At 45.0% G+C, this 20,382-nt stretch overlaps 1 protein-coding gene across 2 annotated transcripts in view; it reads right to left on the bottom strand.

Moving 5' to 3' along the window:
- Positions 1 to 20,382, bottom strand: part of bsnb (bassoon (presynaptic cytomatrix protein) b) — a 120,879-nt gene that overhangs the window by 8,292 nt on the left and 92,205 nt on the right. For both annotated transcript variants that reach the window (XM_036950013.2, XM_090205230.1), the window contains exons 6-9: positions 4,545 to 6,651; positions 3,145 to 4,124; positions 2,891 to 3,005; positions 2,143 to 2,307 (exon numbers count right to left, since the gene is read on the bottom strand). In XM_036950013.2, coding sequence (XP_036805908.2) covers positions 2,143 to 2,307; positions 2,891 to 3,005; positions 3,145 to 4,124; positions 4,545 to 6,651 — 3,367 coding nt within the window. The remainder of the gene's footprint in view (positions 1 to 2,142; positions 2,308 to 2,890; positions 3,006 to 3,144; positions 4,125 to 4,544; positions 6,652 to 20,382) is intronic.

Genomic DNA, 20,382 nt, shown 5'->3' with positions numbered 1-20,382 from the left:
TGTTAGGCTATCTGTCCGCCAACTGAAGCTCAAATGAAGTTGGGTGATGCAACAGGACCACGACCCAAAACACAGAAGTAAATCGACAACAGAATGGCATCAACAGAAGAAAATACGCCTTCTGGAGTGGCCCAGTCAGAGTCCAGACATCCCATGAATATTACTGAACTGAAACAGTTTTGTAAAGAGGAATGGTCCAAAATTCATCCTGACTGTTGTGCAGGTCATCAACTACAGAAAACGTTTGGTTGAAGTTATTGCTGCCAAAAGAGGGTCAACCAGTCATTAAATATTCACATACTTTTTCCACCCTGCACTGTGAATGTTTACACGGTGTGTTCAATAAAGAAATGAAAACATGTAATTGTTTGTGTATTATTAGTTTAAGCAGACTGTGTTTGTCTATTGTTGTGGCCTAGATGAATATCAGATCAAATGTCATGACCAATTTATATATGAAGAAATCCAGGTATTTCCGAAGGGTTCACATACTTTTTCTTGGCACTGTATATTTTCTATTTGAGATTCTTCAAATAGCCACCCATTGCCATGACAGCTTTGCATATTCTTGGCATTCTCTCAACCAGCTTCACAAGGCAGTCACCTGGAATGCATTTCAATGAAGAGATTTAATTAACAGCCTTCTTAAAAGTTCATTTGTGGAATTTCTTTCCTTCTTAATGTGTTTGAGTCAATCAGTTGTGTTGTGACAAGGTGTGTGTGTGTGTGGGGGGGGGGGGGGGGGGGGTATACAGAAGATAGCCCTATTTGGTAAAATACCAAGTCCATATTATGGTAAGAACAGCTTAAATAAGCAAAGAGAAACAACAATCCATCACTACTTTAAGACATGAAAGTTAGTCAATGCGGAAAATATCATGAACTTTGAAAAACTATCAAACGCTATGATGAACTGGCTCTCATGAGTTACTAGCCTCAGAAATTGCAGCCCAAATAAATGCTTCACAGAGTTCAAGTAACAGACACATCTCAACATCAACTGTTCAGAAGAGACTTTGTGAATCAGGCCTTCATGGTTAAATTGCTGCAAAGAAACCACTACTAAAGGACACCAATAATAAGAAGGGACTTGCTTGGGCCAAGAACACGAGGAATGGACATTAGACCGGTGCCAATGTGTCCTCTGGTCTGTTTTGGTTCCAACCACTGTGTCTTTGTGAGACGTGGTGTGAGTGAACGGATGATCTCCGCATGTGTATTTCCCACCGTAAAGCATGGAGGAGGAGGTGTTATGGTGTGGTGGTGCTTTGCTGGTGACACTGTCTGTGATTTATTTAGAATTCAAGGCACACTTAACCAGCATGGCTACCACAGCATTCTGCAGTGATACGCCATGCCATCTGGTTTGGACTTAGAGGGACTATCATTTATTTTTCAACAGGACAATGACCCAACACAGCTCCAGGCTGTGATGGTTCTGCATCAAATGACCTTCCCTCCAAAACCCCCCGACCTCAACCAAATTGAAATGGTTTGGGATGAGTCGGACCGAAGATTGATGGAAAAGCAGCCAACAAGCGCTACGCATATGTGGGAACTCCTTCAAGACTGTCGGAAAAGTATTCCAGGTGAAGCTGGTTGAGAGAATGCCAAGAGTGTACAAAGCTGTCATCAAGGCAAAGGGTGGAATCTGAAATATTACATATATTTTTGATTTGTTCAACACGTTTTTGGTTACTAAATGATTCCATATGTGTTATTTAATAGTTTTGATATCTTCACTATTATTCAAGAAAATAGTAAAAATAAAGAAAAAGGTGTTCTAAAACTTTTGACCGGTAGTGTATATTTAAAACCAAATACTTTTACCCAAGTAGTATTATACTGGGTGACCTTCACTTATACTTGAATCATTTCCTTTACTTTTACTCAAGTATGATAATTTTGTATACTTTTTCCACCACTGAACACACACACCATACAGAATTTGTTCAACTGTAATTCCTTCCACATCAGACTCTTGTTGTGTCCCAAATTGTACCCTCTATAGTGCACTACTTTTGACCAGCGCCCATAGGCCTCTGGCTAAATGGAGTGCACTGTATGGGAATACGGTGCCATTTGAGATGCACCCAGTGTTTTTGTGTCAGTTTTCCAGTATTCAGGCACTCAGGGCCTTACCATCACCCAGTTTCCCTGCCTGCTCGGCAGCCCCTCCCGCCCCTCCCAGGATATTGGTGAGAACGTTTCCCCCGTCCGCTGGAGGCTGGCCTGCCGCTGCACTGCCGATCCCACCTATCCCTCCAGGCCTGCTCCCTATCCCTCCAGGAGGGGCTGCTTTAGAGCCTGCAGAGGAACAAGAATAGCACTGTCAGATGGTATTTTTATTTATTACATTTTTATTTAACTAGACAAGTCAGTTAAGAACAAATTCAGATTTTACAATGACGGCCTTCCCCGGTCAAACCCACCCCTAACCCGGACGACGCTGTGCCAATTGTGCGCCGCCCTATGGGACTCCTGATCACGGCCGGTTGTGGTACAGCCTGGGATCGAACCAGGGACTGTAGTGACGCCTCTAGCACATAGATGCAGTGCCTTAGACCGCTGCGCCACTCAGGACCCCAAGTATGTCGGGGGCTTGTCATTCTGTGTTTGGGTAGTATGTCCTTCTGTTTCTGGGTAGTATGTCCTTCTGTGTTTGGGTAGTATGTCATTCTGTGTTTGGGTAGTATGTCATTCTGTGTTTGGCTAGTATGTCATTCTGTGTTTGGCTAGTATGTCATTCTGTGTTTGGGTAGTATGTCATTCTGTGCTTGGGTAGTATGTCCTTCTTTGTTTGGGTAGTATGTCCTTCTGTGTTTGGGTAGTATGTCATTCTGTGTTTGGGAATGATGTAATGTGACTATAGGGGAGATGTTAGTCTCACCAATGCCTGTGAGGGGGGGTGTGACTGTCTTGGGAGGCTGTGCTGCTGCTGCCCCTCCAATCGCTGCTGCAGGTTTCACCCCCCCAATGGCTGCTGCAGGTGTAGCAGGGGTCGCCTGTCACAGAACAGAAAGAGAGGGGAACAAAATCATTACTGTCTAGCTGTTCACCAAGAGGTAGAAAGTAAGATGGCATACATTTTCACATGACATTCAATGGATCTTGAAATACCAACCCCATCTAAGATGTACTTACGACTGTGGTTGGTGACTGGCCTGTGGTGGGTCCAGCTGGCTGCCGGCCTTGTGCCGGAGTCTGGACAGGTTTATCCTGGTGCTGTGCCACTCCTGGTCCTGCCCCTGGTCCTGTACCTGGTCCTGTCCCTGGTCCGGTCCCTGGTCCTGCCATGGGACCTGGCCCTGCGGTCCCTGGATTGGCCTGAGGCCCACCAGCAGTGGTCTGAGGAAGCTGGCTCTGCTGCAGGGGCTGCTGCTGCTGCTGCTGGGTGCGTTGCTGCTGCTGGCCAGGCTGCTGGGCTGGCTGTCCCCCGTCTGGCCCCTGGGACCCAGGCTGTCTGCCTGACTGGGATTGCCCACTGGAACGCTGCCCCTGCTGCTGGGGCCCCCCTGGACCACCCTGGGGTTGCTGCCCCTGGCCCTGCTTGGCCCCTGCAGAGGGCACCCCCTCCTGTCTCCTGGATGACGAGCCCGGCGGCCTCTGACCCCTGCCCCCGGTGCCCTCGCGGTGGTGTCCAGAGGCCGGATCACGGGAGGAGTAGTCCCCAGAGTCCCGGTCCCGGTAGCCCTCCCGGGAGGAACGGGGTTCCGAGCCTCCCCTCTTCTGGGTGGAGGAGGATCCACGGCCCTCAGAGCGGGCGGATGGGTCTTTGGGGTGTGTTCTGGAGGAGCGGCTGGACGACCGGGGCTCCTCGCCAGAGTGGCGGGAAGATGAGTGCCTCCCCGAACTTCCACCGCTACTGCCATGGTAACCACGGTGGTCACGGGATGATGAGGTGGACGAGGGGTGGCGAGGTTGGTTGTTGTACTCATCCTGAGGCCACAGGTCCTGCTCCTCGGGGGGCTCGTCGTAGTCATGGTAGGTGTGCTTCACGTTGGCGCCAGTCTGTTGTCTACCTGTGGAGATGTGGCCTGCACTCCCGTGGTGTCTGGAGCGGTTGGCGCGAGCCTCCCTTGGCTTCTCAAACCAGTCCGTCTCCTCCTGACCCAGATGATAGGCTTTTTGGACAACAAAGATTATCATCAGTCAGTTTCCTTTTGTTTTGTGATGTGAAGAGAGGAGAAGAAGAGAGACATGCAGACTGAACTGAAGCCATGCGGAAGACAGGCAAAAAGACGGGCCCAAAGTCTCAAAAACATGCAAAGTCTTTCAGAGTCAAACAAAAAACAGCAAAAACATGTAAAATCACAAAACTCAAAAAATGGAAATGTTTTCAGCATGCAAAAACAGAAAAAAATATACGAAACATAGGCATATGCGGTTTATGCATTGGGCACAACATGCACGTCTTTTCAAACAGTCACATAATAGAAGGAGCCGTCGTGCTGCTCTGAAGACCACACTTGGCATACAGACTCTTTCCAGCAGACAGAGAGACAGAGGAGGTCAGGCAGTTAGTGGCATTCAGCACCAGTTACCTTCGCTGTCCGACACAGCTGCGTGCATGTCGTCTACAAGGTATGAGTCATCTGGTTTGTATACGTGGCTCCTGGGCAGGTCCTTCATGTGGTGATCCTGAACGTCCGGCAGGGAGTGGCTGGAGCCATACTGGTTCCTCACGTCATGGGGATCCCCTGGTACCCCAGTGCCGCCTCGTCCGATCCCCACAGGCTTCCCCACGGGGCTGAGGGGGCTCTCCTCCTCTGAGTTCCGTCCACCGCGGTTGCCTCTCTGAGACCGCTCCAAGGCGTCCCTCTCGTAGGACTTGCTTCTGTAGCCTGAGGAGTCCCTGGAGGAGATCTTGTCCATGCCGTAGCCTGTAGACCGGGATCTCCCCGAGCCGTACATCCGGTCCTCCTCTTCCAGGGCTTCCCGGCTTCCCGGCTGGCCGCCATAGTACTTCTGCTGGTCGTAGCCGCTCTTCTTCACCCCGGACCGGGACACCACGGTGCAGCTGCCGCCGGTAGAGGTGGTCATGGTGTAAGAGGCCAGGTCAGACTCCACGTCCCGCGCCTCCTCGATGGGGGAGAACTTTGAGATCTTCTGCTCCATGCCTTGCTTCCTGTGCTTGCTGCGCTTACCGGAGGAGACCACAGCAGGGGCCAGGTTCTTGGATGGGTGTTTTTGGTGCCCTGGGCCCCCTGGACGTGTTGTGCTGGGGTGTTTATTATAGTCGTCATAGTAATAAGAAGATCCCCCAGTAGTGCTGGTCCGGGGGTCCACAGCGCCCTGCTGGTGGTAGCCCGTGGTGCCTGCAGGCATGTACGGGTCCACAGGCTCATTGCCGTAGCCAGTCTGGCGCACAGGGCCGTTCTCACCGTAGCGTCCTCCTATTGGATGGCCAAGAGCATCAACAGCAGGGCCCGTGTTCTCTTTGGTCAGCTCGCTGATGTCGTCAATCATGACGTAGTTCCTGGGGATATTTTGCTCCAGGTTGGAGGTGTAGAGGCCGTCTGCAGCATAGGCTGATGTGGGGCTGTCTACACCGTGGGTCAGCACAGGTTCCGGGGGGCGGTACTGCCCGTAGGCGTTGGGCATGGTGTTAGAGGCATAGACTGAGCCAAAGCAGGTGTCTGGAGCTGATGTGGCCACTGAGACGGCAGGGTTACTGATCACCTCGTAGTTGGTGGGCAGCTTCTGTTCCAGGTCGGCTAGGGAGGTCTGACGAGGCCTCTGGTGGACAGTAAGGATCTCAGCCTGGGGCTGATAGGACATCCCCTGGCCGGGATAGGGGCTCTGGCCTGGGTAGGGAAGGTGTTGGCCTGGGATAGAGGGGTTGGGAGGCTGGAAACCCTGGTGGCTATGCTGCTGCATGCCCAGGTCTGTATGGTAGGATGGCTGGCCATAGCCCCCGTGGGCTGGGTAGCCTGGCTGGGTCTGGTAACCTGGGCCTTGGGGTGGGTGTGGCTGGAAGGTGCCTGGCTGGGGCTGGCCAGCTGTTGGGTACTGAGGGGGCTGGAAACCGATCTGTTGGTAAGCAGCGGTTGGCTGCTGTGTGGGCGTGGGCTGGCTCTGTGCGTACTGATAGGCCATGTAGGAGGAGGTGGGCGGGTACTGGGAGGCCGGGCCGAGGTCGTTGGTGAACTGGCTCAGAGGCGCCGTACTAGGCCTCGTCAGCAGACCGTTACCATCGAATGTCCCCGTGGCCGCAACCATCCTCAGGTTGTTAAGCTCGGTGTCCGACATGTAGTCACGGGCGTCGCCCATGCAGCGCATGTAGGCCAGCTCCCTCCTCTCCCTCTCCTTCACCAGGGTCTCCTTGCGCTGATGGATGCCCAGTTCCAGGTACCGCAGCTTGGCGTCAATCTCCTTCTCCTCCTCCTCCAACTCCTGCTGCTGCTTGCGGAGCTTGGTAGACTCCTGCTCCACGGCCTTCAGCTCGCTCAGCAGGCCAGCCTTAGTGACTCCCTGGGCAGGCCTTGGCAGCACCCTCTGGGGCTGCATCACCGGGGGGCTGCTGTACATGTGGGACATGGCTGGGGTGACGATGGGGAGAGGGCTTTCTTCTGGAGGAGGGCTAGGCAGGGTCCTCTTCACCTTTCTCATCAGAGAGTTCTGCTGCTGCTGCAGGGTGGCCATCTGGAGCTAGAGAAAGAGAAGCACCATTAGGACGACACGCACATAACAATGAACAGAATGCCTGCATGGAAATCAGACTAATTGCACTAAAGTGCTTATGTGACGATTACAGTCCAGTCTCCCTCTTCTACTCATTGTAATTTTTTTTATAGCTTAATTCAGAAAATGTCAATTTCATAGAATAGCTTAGCATCAATTTAAGGTAAAATGTATAATTATGTTTCAAATTAGTTTGGGTCCATTAAAAAACACTTCCATCATAAATAAATGAGCAAAAATAATAACCAAGAGCAAGTTTCTTATTAAACAGAACTCTGTAAAAGATGAGTGCTACAATGGGAAGAGACCGTGAAGAATAATGTCCACGTGAGAGAGAATAGACAACCTGGGAGCGATTCTCAGCATAAATAATTAACATTCTTATTTTCAGAGCCTTATAAAATTCCAATCGTAACATAGTCATCCACCTTGTCCTTACTTGTCTCAAAACCAAATGGCAACAACAACAAACTAAGAGCAATAATACATTTTTGTTCACAGAAGAGACAAAACATTCAAACATGGCAAGATTCCTTCTTTCTACTTACAGTTTAGGAGTTGTGCAGACCCATGGTGAATTGAATAAGTATCCGTGAGAATGCCATTTTTACAAATGTTGATGAATGGCCAGCACAAATAAAACAAGAAAATCTATGTAAAAAATCCTCTTATGATTTCTATGTGTGCCTGTTCCTCTGACAGCCTTTGCACTGAGTGCAGAAGGATCTGACTTTACTTTGACCAGCTGCTAACATGCCGGAAGACAGCAGGGCTGTAGCAGGATGCCTTCACATTGTGTCTCCCCTTGGCATGTCTAAGGGCTTTGCCAGATATAGCGGGGATAGCATGATGGAGAAAAAGAGGGGTGGGGTGTGTGTGTGTGTGTGTGTGTGTGTGTGTGTGTGTGTGTGTGTGTGTGTGTGTGTGTGTGTGTGTGTGTGTGTGTGTGTGTGAGAAAGCTAGAAAAGGCAAAGTAGAAAAAATAAAATGATATCAGGGAAAACTATGGAGTGAAAAACAGAGATGATGGTATAATGGAGTAAAGGGGAAGCTTGCTTGGTGCCTGGCATGGACAGCTGCTCTCCTGAGAACATTCTGTCACGTCCTTTGATGCCAAACCTTGTGTGATGCATATGTGCTCTCACACAAGACTCTAGTCTATTCAGTATCACTCTGTTCAGTATTGTGTTGTCTACTCTCTATGCTCTCAACTGTATATAGCACAGTTATAATAAAAACATTGAGAACAAATGCTTGTTCTCTTCAAAGTAATAAATGTATGTATTTTCATAGCAGGTCATTATGATTTACAGTGTCTTAACCCTGTTAGTCCCAAGTTATTTTGCAAATGCATTTTTGCAACACACGAAAATACCTCCAGTTCTGGCTCAGAATGTTTGTTTCTCAATTTTCTACATAATCTCTATATTTTAGAGAAGACAGGACACATACCAGTTGCTACTTAGAGTTACATCTAGGTCTAAACATGAGTTTACCCAGCAAACAGGGGGTGTGCTAAGAACATTAGGCAACGTTCCCATTAGGTCCCTTTAAGGGTTTTGGGAAAAGACGTTATCCCACTGACGTTCTGAGAATGTTAGAGGAACATTAAAACATGACGTTAAGGGGGACCATAAGAGCATGTTCAGTACAGGTCCCAGTTTGGTCACAGTATGATGTTATATAAATAATATATTTTGGTGGTCATTAGAGAACATTGGGAAAATGTTCCTATTTGGTTCTGATAGGATGTTATCCATGGGACATTCAATGACCACAAGGGGACGTTTCATGATGGTCCCAAAGGAGCGTTCTCTGGGGGACCTTTGTCTACTTCCCTGTTAGTTACCAGGACGTCATTGAGGACCATGTTAGGACTTTTGTAAGATGAACCCGGGTATGTAGTGACACCTCTAGCACTGCTCTTAAAAAGGTGTGCCATGGCTATAAAAAATGATATATTCTGAATCAGGGCAGGATAGATGTAAAGTCTGCTCCCAACTCACACTCTCAAACACATAGATCCCCTGAACGCAGCTCACTTTCCAGCCCACTTTCCAGCTCACACTCTCAAACACATCGATCCCCTGAACGCAGCTCACTCTCCAGATCCCAATCACCTGAATACTGATCACCTGTTCACACACCTGTATGTCATTATCACACACTATTTAGTTCAGTTCTTTGCACCCCATCATTGTGAGGTATTGTTTGTTTTGTGACACATTTCTATTCGGAGCTCTGATTTTCCCAGAATTTAATCCTCCTGTGTATAATCGTTTTTGCCTGCCTCACTAATGGCACCTTTTGCCTATTCCCTGCCTGTAACTTAGCCTATCGGATTTCCTGTTATCAACCTCTTGCCTGATCTCCCGGACAACGTTATTAGCCTTTTCCCTGCCTGTACTGTTGCCTTTTTGGACTCCCTGTGTATGACTTTCTGCCTGCCCCTGGACCCAGCTACCTGCCTCCTCCTGTGGTCCTTCACAAATAAACACCTGCTGCGCCCTGCGCTTGAAACCAGCTCTCTGTCTCCCATCGTGTTCATTACAATACAGAAAAATAAATAAACAATTCTGCCCCCCAAAAAAGCTGTGGTCAATTAACCATTTCTTTGTGGATTTTGATGTGTGCTTGGGGTTATTGTCTTGCTGGAAGATTGACTTGTGGCCAAGTATCAGCCTCCTTCAGATATACTAGAAAAAAAACATCTTGTATGTTATTCAAATTGTTTGTATATTTAAGTATACATTAGTATAGTTGTAATATATTGAAATATACTTTTTTTTCGCTTGGAAAGTGAGATTAAAAATAGAGGTTGACGCAGTGCATTGTTTTGCGCCCGCTCAAGTAGGCTTACTACTTTCCTCTGATATTTATTTAGCAAAAGTGATAACACATGATCACTCTGGAGAGACATAAGCAAAAACTCATCACATAAATGTTGCAGTAGCCTAGTCTACACCTAAATATTAGAGATCTGACATGCTGTATGGGATGAAAATGAGACGATTATTCAGTCTGATCAACTGTAGGCTACTAATAATCAAATCAAAATCAAATCGCATTCGTCACATACACATGGTTAGCAGATGTTAATGCGAGTGTAGCGAAATGCTTGTGCTTCTAGTTCCGACAGTGAAGTAACATCTAACAAGTAATCTGACAATTCCCCAACAACTACCTAATACACACAAATCTAAAGAGGTGAATGAGAATATGTGCATGTAAGTGTATGGATGAGCAATGTCTTAACGGCATAAGCAAGGTGCAATAGATGGTATAAAATACAGTATATCCATGTGATATGAGTAATGTAAGATATGTAAACATTATTAAAGTGGCATTATTTAGAGTGCATTGTATAAAGTGACTAGTAATCCATTTATTAAAGTGGCCAGTGATTTGGTCTAAATGTAGACAGCAGCCTCTCTGAGTTAGTGATTGCTGTTTATCAGTCTGATGGCCTTGAGATAGAAGCTGTTTATCAGTCTCTCAGTCCCAGGTTTAATGCACCTGTACTGACCTCACCTTCTAGGTGGTAGCGGTGTGAACAGGCAGTGGCTTGGGTGGTTGATGTCCTTGATGATCTTTTTGGCCTTCCTGTGACATCGGGTGCTGTAGGTGTCATGGAGGGCAGGTAGTTTGTCCCCGGTGATGCGTTATGCCGACCGCACCACCCTCTGGAGAGCCTTGCAATTGAGCCCGACAGCCCGACAGGATGCGCTCAATTGTGCATCTGTAAAAGTTTGTCAGGATTTTGGGTGACAAGCCAAATTTCTTAAGCCTCCTGAGGTTGAAGAGGCGCTGTTGCGCCTTCTTCACCACACTGTCTGTGTGAGTGGACTATTTCAGTTCGTCTGTGATGTGTACGCCGAGGAACTTAAAAATTTCAACCTTCTCCACTGCTGTCCCTTCGATGTGGATAGGGGGGCGCTCCCTCTGCTGTTTCCTGAACTCCACGATCATCTCCTTTGTTTTATTGATGTTGAGTGAGAGGTTGTTTTCCTGACACCACACTCAGAGTGCCCTCACCTCCTCCCTGTAGGCTGTCTTGTCGTTGTTGGTAATCAAGCCCACTACTGTTGTGTCGTCTGCAAACTTGATGATTGAGTTGGAGGCATCTATGGCCATGCAGTTGTGGGTGAACAGGGAGAACAGGAGGGGGATGAGCACGCACCCTTGTGGGGCCCCAGTGTTGAGGGTCAGCGAAGTGGAGATGTTGTTTCCTACCTTCACCACCTGGGGGCGGCCTGTCAGAAAGTCCAGGACCTCCAGCTTGAGACCTAGGGCCTCCAGCTTGATGATGAACTTGGAGGGTACTATGGTGTTGGATGCTGAGCTGTAGTCAATTAACATCATTGTTACATAGGTATTAATTTTGTCCAGGGATAGGGCAGTGTGCAGTGTGATGGCGATTGTGTCGTCTGTGGACCTGTTGGGGTCGTATGTAAACTGAAGTGGTTCTAGGGTGGCCGGTAAGGTGGAGGTGATATGATCCTTGACTTGTCTCTCAAAGCACTTCATGATGAAAGAAGTGAGTGTTATCTTTACCTTCTTAGGTACAGGAACAATGGTAGCCATCTTGAAGCATGTGGGGACAACAGACTGGGATAGAGAGTGATTGAATATGTCCGTAAACACTCCAGCCAGTGTTGGGGATTAATCAGAATAGTTGGGTAACATAGATAAGATGTTTTATTTTCATTATATACTTGTGAGTTACTTCTCATTTAGAATGTATCTTGTTGTACTATAGTGGTGGCCATTTGCAGTTATCCTTTCTCTGTCCTGGGGTTACTTGGGCCGCAGAGAGGGGAGAGGTCAAGCTTGTCTTCATATGTAAACATATCTTTTAAACCATGTGAAGGGATGATTGAGGGGGAACCAATTATCTCTTGGCTCCACAATGTCTGTGTGCCAGTCACTGTGTCTCTGATCTTGTCCAGGAGGGGTTTATTTGATATATGCCTGTTGATGAGGTTTTGTTTTATGGTCCTGAGTGGTACCAAGAGCGAGATAAGAACATAGTTTAGGAGACAAAGCTAAACGATAATTTATAGCCAATGCTGTCTGGCTATGTGTGTCTTTGCTATAAAGGATCTCAGTTGTAATGTGTAAGCACTCTCAGATAATTCATGTATAGACACTGAATTGATCTGAGAGCCACAGGGTTGTGATGGAGCTCATAATAATTCAAGATGGACTTTATGATAACTCTGACTTGTGTGGTGGTTTAGTCTCATGATTTGGTAAATACAGGAAATTTCCACTACACCAGCTGGTCTGCACATGCTTAGAGGACGCGGCTAGGGATGCCGTCTGGGCCAGCAGCCTTGCGAGGGTTAACACGTTTAAATGTTTTACTCACATCAGCCACGGAGAAGGAGATGGGGGCAGTCCTTGTTAGCGGGCCACAACGGTGGCACTGTATTATCCGCAAAGAGGGCAAAGTAGGTGTTTAGTTTGTCTGGAAGCGTGAGGTCGGTGTCCGTGACATGGCCGGATTTATTTTTGTAGTCCGTGATTTCCTGTAGACCTTGCCACATATGTCTCATGTCTGAGCCGTTGAAATGCAACTCCACCTTGTCCCTGTACTGGCATTTTGCTTGTTTGATTGCCTTGCGGAGGGAATAGCTACACTGTTTATATTCAGACATATTCCCAGACCTCTTTCCATGGTTGAATGCGGTGGATAGCGCTTTCAGTTTTTGCGCGAATGCCGCCATCCAGCCACGGTTTCTGGTTAGGGTAGGTTTTAATAGTTACAGTGGGTACAACATCTCCAATGCACTTCATTATAAACACACTCAACGAGTCAGCGTATCGGTCGATGTTGTTCATATTCCAGTCCGCGTGATCAAAACAAATCTTGAAGCATGGCTTCCAATTGGTCGGACCAGCGTTGAATGGTTCTCGTCACTGTTACATCCTGTTTGAGTTTCTGCCTATGAGACAGAAGGAGCAAAAGGGCGTTGTGGTCGGATTTGCCAAAGGGAGGGTGGGGAAGGGCTTTGTATGCATCGCGGAAGTTAGAGTAGCAATGGCCGAAGGTATTGCGCATGTACGTAGCGCAATCAATATGCTGGTAGAGTTTAGGTATACTTGTTCTCAATGTTACTTTGTTAAAATCCCCCAGCTGCAATAAATGCAGCCTTAGGATGTATGGTTTCCAGTTTGCATACAATCCAGTGAAGTTCCTTGATGGCTGTCTTGGTGTCTGCTTGAGGGGGAATGTACACAGATGTGACTATAACTGACGAGAATTCTCTTGGTAGGTAAAATGGCCGGAATTCTAGATTGGGTGAGCAGAGGGACGTGAGTTCCTGTATGTTGTTATGATTACACCATGAGTCGTTAATCATAAAGCATACACCCCCGTCCTTCTTTTTCCCAGAGAGGTGTTCATCTCTGTTGGCGCGATGCATGGAGAAGCCCGTGGCTGAATCGATTCTGACAAGATATCCCAAGAGAGCCATGTTTCCGTGAAACAGAGAATGTTACAATCTCTGATGTCTCTCTGGAAGGCAACCCTTGCTCGAATTTCGGCTACCTTGTTGTCAAGAAACTGGACATTGGCTAGTAGTATACTAGGGAGCGGTGTGCGATGTGCACGTCTACGGAGCCTGGCCAGTTGGCCGCTTCATTTGTCCCTTCTGCGGCGTCGTTCTTGTGGATCGCCTACTGGAATTAGCTCCATTGTCCTGGGTGGTGGTACGAACAGATCCGCTTCGGGAAAGTCGTATTCCTGGTCATAATGTTGGTAAGTTGACGTTGTTCTTATATCAGATAGTTCTGCCCGGCTGTATGTAATAAGACTTAAGATTTCCTGGGGTAACAATGTAAGAAATAATACATTAAAAAAACAAAATACTGTGTCATGTCTTTGGCTATGCCGGATTAAGTGATATGACATGCTATTCTATAAAATCCTTTCTCTGTAATTAATATTACCTGATTGAGCTAATCATGTAAATGTAATTAAGTAGAAAGTCGGGGCACCAGGAAAGAATATTTATAGAGCAGTTATCTTCCGAATAAACTCTTAAAGACCTAGTAATATTTTACATCAATAGCAATATAATCGGCAATATTAATCGTCACCTTATTTCAGTCTCATCTGAAAGTTGTAAATTATTGGTTATCTTCACGAACCCAGGCTAGCAAGTTGAATCAGCAATACAAAATTGGGTTTAATTATTTATTTACTAAATACCTAACTAATCACACAGAATTACATATACGCAGAATGTATTATACCTCGATTACAAATTATGTCATAAAGGAAAACGTCCCTAGCGGACGGAACAGATATGACAGCTGGTTACACAAAGAAAAGGGGGCTGGGTTTGAGTGAAAGAGCGGGAAGACTGAAGAACAAAGGAAGAAGCGATGTCTCTATCGGGCCTTGGACAGCTACTCTATCGTAAATACAGAATCTTATGCATTCTAAATTACCGCCCATTTGGAAAAGGAAAATACAATAAATATTTACTCTGAGCTGAGCTTCAATAGGTTGGTGGTAGGTGGAAGGCCGTGTTGCGCAAGTCCTTTGACCTCTGAAGAGTGTCTCTGGTGGTGAACGGGAAACGTTGTAGTGTCGTCGTTGTGTGGTAGACCGGATACTCTGTCCGTCCTCTCCTAGCCCAAGTTTACAGCGGCCGCTGCTAACTCAACGGCTAGGAGGGATTACTTCTGTAGCGAATAAGAGTTAAAAGTTCCTACCATTCCCAACCAAAGCTCACGCTGAGGTTGGCTTCGTTCTGTAGTTATTATCCGAATCCTTCTGACATTGGACCGTCATCCTAATGTATCCGGAACAGGAGGTTACATTTTCGTCAAGGGCTTATATAGTGGAGGTTGAAAGGGTGTGTTTCATAGTTTATAGCCCATGTCTCTTCAAAGGGGTGGGCCACTGATTGAACAGAGCCCTAACCTTATGAAAACCCAAATCTCTCATTTGGAAGCTAAAATTACGTTTAATCTTTTCACCAAAAATTTTATATTTAAACATTTGAATTGCACAAGAATTCCATGTGAATCTGATAACTATAATGTGTAGACTTTCCCAGATACAGTGGGGCAAAAAAGTATTTAGTCAGCCACCAATTGTGCAAGTTCTCATTACCCACAGACCAACGTCATGACAACTGCATAGTTTCCTAAGAACTCGAAGTCGGAAGTTTACATACACCTTAGCCAATTACATTTAAACTCTGTTTTTCACAATTCCTGACATTTAATCCTAGTAAAAATTCCCTGTCTTAGGTCAGTTAGGGTCACCACTTTATTTAAAAAATGTGAAATGTCAGAATAATAGTAGAGAGAATGATTTACTTCAGTTTGTATTTCTTTCATCACATTCCCAGTGGGTCAGACGTTTTAATACATTCAATTAGTATTTGGTACCAGTGCCTTTAAATTGTTTAACTTGGGTCAAACATTTTGGGTAGCCTTCCACAACTTCCCAGAATAAGTTGGGTGAATTTTGGTCCATTCCTCCTGACAGAGCTGGTGTAACTGAGTCAGGTTTGTAGGCCTCCTTGCTCACACACGCTTCAATATATCCACATACTGTTTCCATCCACATAGTTTTCCTGCCTCATGAAGCCATCTATTTTGTGACGTGCACCAGTCCCTCCTGCAGCAAAGCATCACCAGAACATGATGCTGCCACCCCAGTGTTTCACGGTTGGGATGGAGTTCTTCGGCTTGCAAGTCTCCCCCTTTTTCCTCCAAACATAACGATGGCCATTATGGCCAAACAGTTATATTTTTGTTTCATCAGACCAGAGGACATTTCCCCAAAAAGTACGATCTTCGTTCCCATGTGCAGTTGCAAACCGTAGTCTGGCTTTTTATGGCGGTTTTGGAGCAGTGGCTTCTTCCTTGCTGAGTGGCCTTTCAGGTTATGTCGATATAAGACTTGTTTTACTGTGGATATAGATACTTTTGTACCTGTTTCCTCCAGCATCTTCACAAGGTCCTTTGCTGTTGTTCTGGGATTGATTCGCACCAAAGTATGTTAATCTCTAGGAGACAGAACGCGTCTCCTTCCTGAGCTCTATGACATTTGCGTGTTCCCATGGGGTTTATACTTGCATACTATTGTTTGTACAGATGAACGTGGTACCTTCAGGTGTTTGGAAATTGCTCCGAAGGATGAACCAGACTTGTGGAGGTCTACAATTTATTGGTCTTGGGTGACTTATTTAGATTTTCCCATGATGTCAAGCAAAGAAGCACTGAGTTCGAAGCTAGGCCTTGAAATACATCCACAGGTACACCTCCAATTGACTTAAATTATGTCAATTAACCTATCAGAAGCTTCTAAAGCCATTACATAATTTTCTGGAATTTTCCAAGCTGTTTAAAGGCAGTCAACTTAGTATATGTAAACTTCTGACCCACTGGAATTGTGATACCAGTGAATTAAAAGTGACCTTAAAAATAACCTGTCTGTAAACAATTGTTGGAAAAATGACTTGTGTCATGCACAAAGTAGATGTCCTAACCGACTTGCCAAAACTGTAGTTTGTTTACAAGAAATTTGTAGTGTGGTTGAAAAACGAGTTTTAATGACTTCAACTGTAGTTGTAGTTGAAGTCATTCAAACTCAGTGCCTCTGAGTTTTGAACGGAAGTGTATATATATATATACATACATACATACATACATACATACATATACTGTATATATACACTTCTGTTCAAAAGTTTGGGGTCACTTAGAAATGTCCTTGTTTTTGAAAGAAAATCTAATTTTTTGTCCATTCAAATAATATCAAATTGATCAGAAATACAGGATAGACATTGTCAATGTTGTAAATGACTATTGTTGATGGAAAAGGCTGATTTTGAATGGAATATCTACATAGGTGTACAGAGGCCCATTATCAGCAATCATCACTCGTGTTCCAATGTCACGTTGTGTAAGCTTATCGAAGTTTATGATTTTAAAAGGCTAATTGATCATTAGAAAACCCTTTTGAAATTATGTTAGCACAGCTGAAAACTGGTGTCCTCATTAAAGAAGCAATAAAACTGGCCTTCTTTAGACTAGTTGAATATCTGGAGCATCAGCAATTGTGGGTTTGATTACAGGCTCAAAATGGCCAGGAACAAAGGACTTTCTTCTGAAACTCGTCAATCTATTCTTGTTCTGAGAAATGAAGGCTATTCCATGCGAGAAATTGCCAAGAAACTTGAGATCTCGTACAACGCTGTGTACTACTCCCTTCACAGAACAGAGCAAACGAACCAGAATAGAAAGAGGAGTGGGAGGCCCCGGTTCACAACTGAGCAAGAGGACAAGTACATTAGAGTGTCTAGTTTGAGAAATAGACACCTCACAGGTCCTCAACTGCAGCTTCATTAAATAGTACCCGCAAAACACCAGTCTCATTGTCAACAGTGAAGAGGCAACTCCGGGAAGCTGGCCTTCTAGGCAGAGTTCCTCTGCAGTGTCTGTGTTCTTTTTCCCCCATCTTAATGTTTGATTTCTATTGACCAGTCTGAGATATGGCTTTTTCACTGTTGATGTTGAGACTGGTGCTTTGCGGTTACTATTTAATGAAGCTGCCAGTGGAGAAGTTGTGAGGAATCTTTCCTGATATGAACTGAAGCCACGTCTCATGCCTCTGGCACATTGAATGTTTCCTCTCCAAGCACTGTGATTATACCTGTCAATTTTCTGTCATTACCGTATGTAGTCAATCAGAGACACATACACAATCACATTATTACACATCAATGATTTTACTCCTTGATTGTATTAACTCATTCTTAGCTCTTTTTTTCTAACTGTGTAGTCTTTTGTGTAATAGTTTTTTGTCCTCCCAGTCAAATTCTGTCCTGCCCTCAGCAGAGGTTGAGCTGTTCTCCAACACCATTCATCCATAATGAGCCTGTCCTGCACTGAAGTCAAGACTCTGAACACCTCAACTCATGCCTCATACCCTCATTCAATCACTGCTGCGATCCCTTCCCAACACTGTTTGTATTCATCTTATTCCCATTCCCCATAATCTCATACTATAAATGTATCTGAGCAAGGCAATTAACCCCCAACAACTGCTTCCCGAGTGGCCAATGGAGGTCGATTAGGGCAGCCCCCCAGTACCTTTCTGATTCAGAGGGGCTAGGTTAAATGCAAAGGAAACATTTTTGTTAAATGCATTCAGTTGTGCAACTGACTAGGTATCCCCCTGTCCCTTTCCCAGTACATTGTACAGCAAGCAGTTTAACAGTTAATACCTTCACATACCTTCTCTTGTTCCAAATGTTGCTGTGTTACAGCCTGAATTCAAAATTGATTAAATATATTATTGTCCTCGTCCATTTACACACAATACCCCATAATGACAAAGTGAAAACATGTTTCAATACATTTAAGCAATTATATTGAAAATGAAAAATATAAATATCTAACTTCAATAAATATTCACACCCGAGTCAATACATGTTAGAATCAGCTTTGGCAGTGATTTCAGCTTTGAATCTTAATTGATAAGTCCCTAAGATTTTTTGCACACCTGGATTGTACACATTTTGCACATTATTATTTTAATTCTTCAAGCTCTGTCAAATTGGTTGTTGAACATTGCTAGACAGACATTTTCAAGTCTTACCATAGATTTTCAAGTAATTTTAAGTGAAAACTGTAACTAGGCCACTCAGGAACATTCAATGTCGTCTTGGTAAGCAACTCCAGTGCATATTTGGCCTTGTGTTTTAGGTTATTGTCCTGCTGAAAAGTGAGTTTGTCTCCCAGTGTCTGTTGGAAAGCCGACTGAGACAGGTTTTCCGCTAGGAATTTGCCTGTACTTAGCTCTATACCCATAACATGATTCAGCCAACACCATGCTTGAAAATATGAAGAGTGGTACCTATTGATGTGTTGTGTCGGATTTCTTTCTCTTTTTTTTTCTTTTTTTTGCAGTTATACTTTAAATCAAATCAAATAAAACGTTATTAGTCACATGCGGCGAATACAACAGACCTTACAGTGAAATGCTTACTTATGAGCCCCTAACCAACAATGCAGTTTAAAAAATATGAATAAGAATAAGAGATAAAAGTAACAAGTAATTAAAGACCAGCAGAAAAATAACAATGGTGAGACTATATACAGGGGGGTACTGGTACAGAGTCAATGTGCGGGGGGTGCCGTTTAGTTGAGGTAATATGTACATGTAGGTAGAGTTATTAAAGTGACTATGCATAGATAATAACAACAGAGAGTAGCAGCGGTGTAAAGTGGGGGTAGCAATGCAAATAGTCTGGGTAGCCATTTGATTAGGTGTTCAGGTACCGCTTGCCATGCGGTAGCAGAGAGAACATTCTATGACTATGGTGGCTGGAGTCTTTGACAAATTTTAGGGCCTTCCTCCAACACCGCCTGGTATAGAGGTCCTGGATGGCAGGAAGATTGGCCCCAGTGATGTACTGGGCCGTTCACACTACCCTCCATACCAGGCAGTGATGTAACCAGTCTGGATGCTCTCGATGGTGCAGCTGTAGAACCTTTTGAGGATCTGAGGACCCATGCCAAATCTTTTCAGCCTCCTGTGGGGGAATAGGTTGTGTCGTGCCCTCTTCCAGACTGTCTTGGTGTGCTTGGACCATGTTAGTTTGTTGGTGATGTGGACACCAAGGAACTTGAAGCTCTCAACCTGCTTCACTGCAGCCCCATTGATGAGAATGGGGGGGGGTGCTCGGTCTACTTTTTCCTGTAGGCCACAATCATCTCCTTTGTTTTGATCACGTTGAGAGAGAGGCTGTTGTCCTGGCACCACACAGCCAGGTCTCTGACCTCCTCCCCATAGGCAGTCTTTTCATTGTCGATGATCAGGCCTACCACTGTTGTGTCATCTGCACACTTAATAATGGTCGTGCCTGGCCGTGCAGTCATGAGTGAACAGGGAATACAGGAGGGGTGGAAAAGGGCAATGTGCAGTGCAATAGAGATTTAGTGCCTTATTGCAAACAGGATGCATGTTTTGAAATATTTTTTACTCTGTACAGGCATCCTTTTCACTCTGTCATTTAGGTTAGTATTGTGAAGTAACTTCAATGTTGTTGATACATCCTCAGATTTCTCCTATCACAGTCATTAAACTCTTTAAATGGCCTCATGGTGAAATCCCTGAGCGGTTTTCTTCCTCTCCTGCAACTGAGTTAGGAAGGACGTGTGTATCTTTGTCGTGACTGTGTCTATTGATACACCATTCAAAGTGTAATTAATAACTTCACCATGCTCAAAGGGATATTTAATGACTGCTTTGAACATTTTTACCCATCTACCAATATGTGCTCTTCTTTGCAAGGCATTGGAAAATCTCCCTGGTCTTTGTGGTTGAATCTGTGTCTGAATTGCAGTTCTCGACTGAGGGACCTTACAGATAATTATATATGTAAACAGGTTAAACATTATTATTGCACACAGTATGAGTCCATACAACTTCTGTGACTTGTTAAACAAAAGTTTACTCCTGAAATTATTTAGGCTTGCCATAATAAAGGGGTTGAATACTTATTGAGTTAAGACATTTCAGCTTTCGTTTTTAATTCATTTGTAAACATTTCTAAAAAAAAATATGGGGTACTGTGTGTAGGCCAGTGACACAACATCTAAATTAAATATATTTAAAATTCAGGCTGTAACACAACAAAATGTGGAAAAGTTATGAATTAAGAG

Source organism: Oncorhynchus mykiss, chromosome 17, assembly GCF_057628025.1.
Source record: "Oncorhynchus mykiss isolate SJ-2025 chromosome 17, ASM5762802v1, whole genome shotgun sequence".
Classification (NCBI taxonomy): Eukaryota; Metazoa; Chordata; class Actinopteri; order Salmoniformes; family Salmonidae; genus Oncorhynchus; species Oncorhynchus mykiss.
Note: the sequence above shows the minus strand (reverse complement) of the source record. Positions and strands in the feature narration are given on the sequence as shown.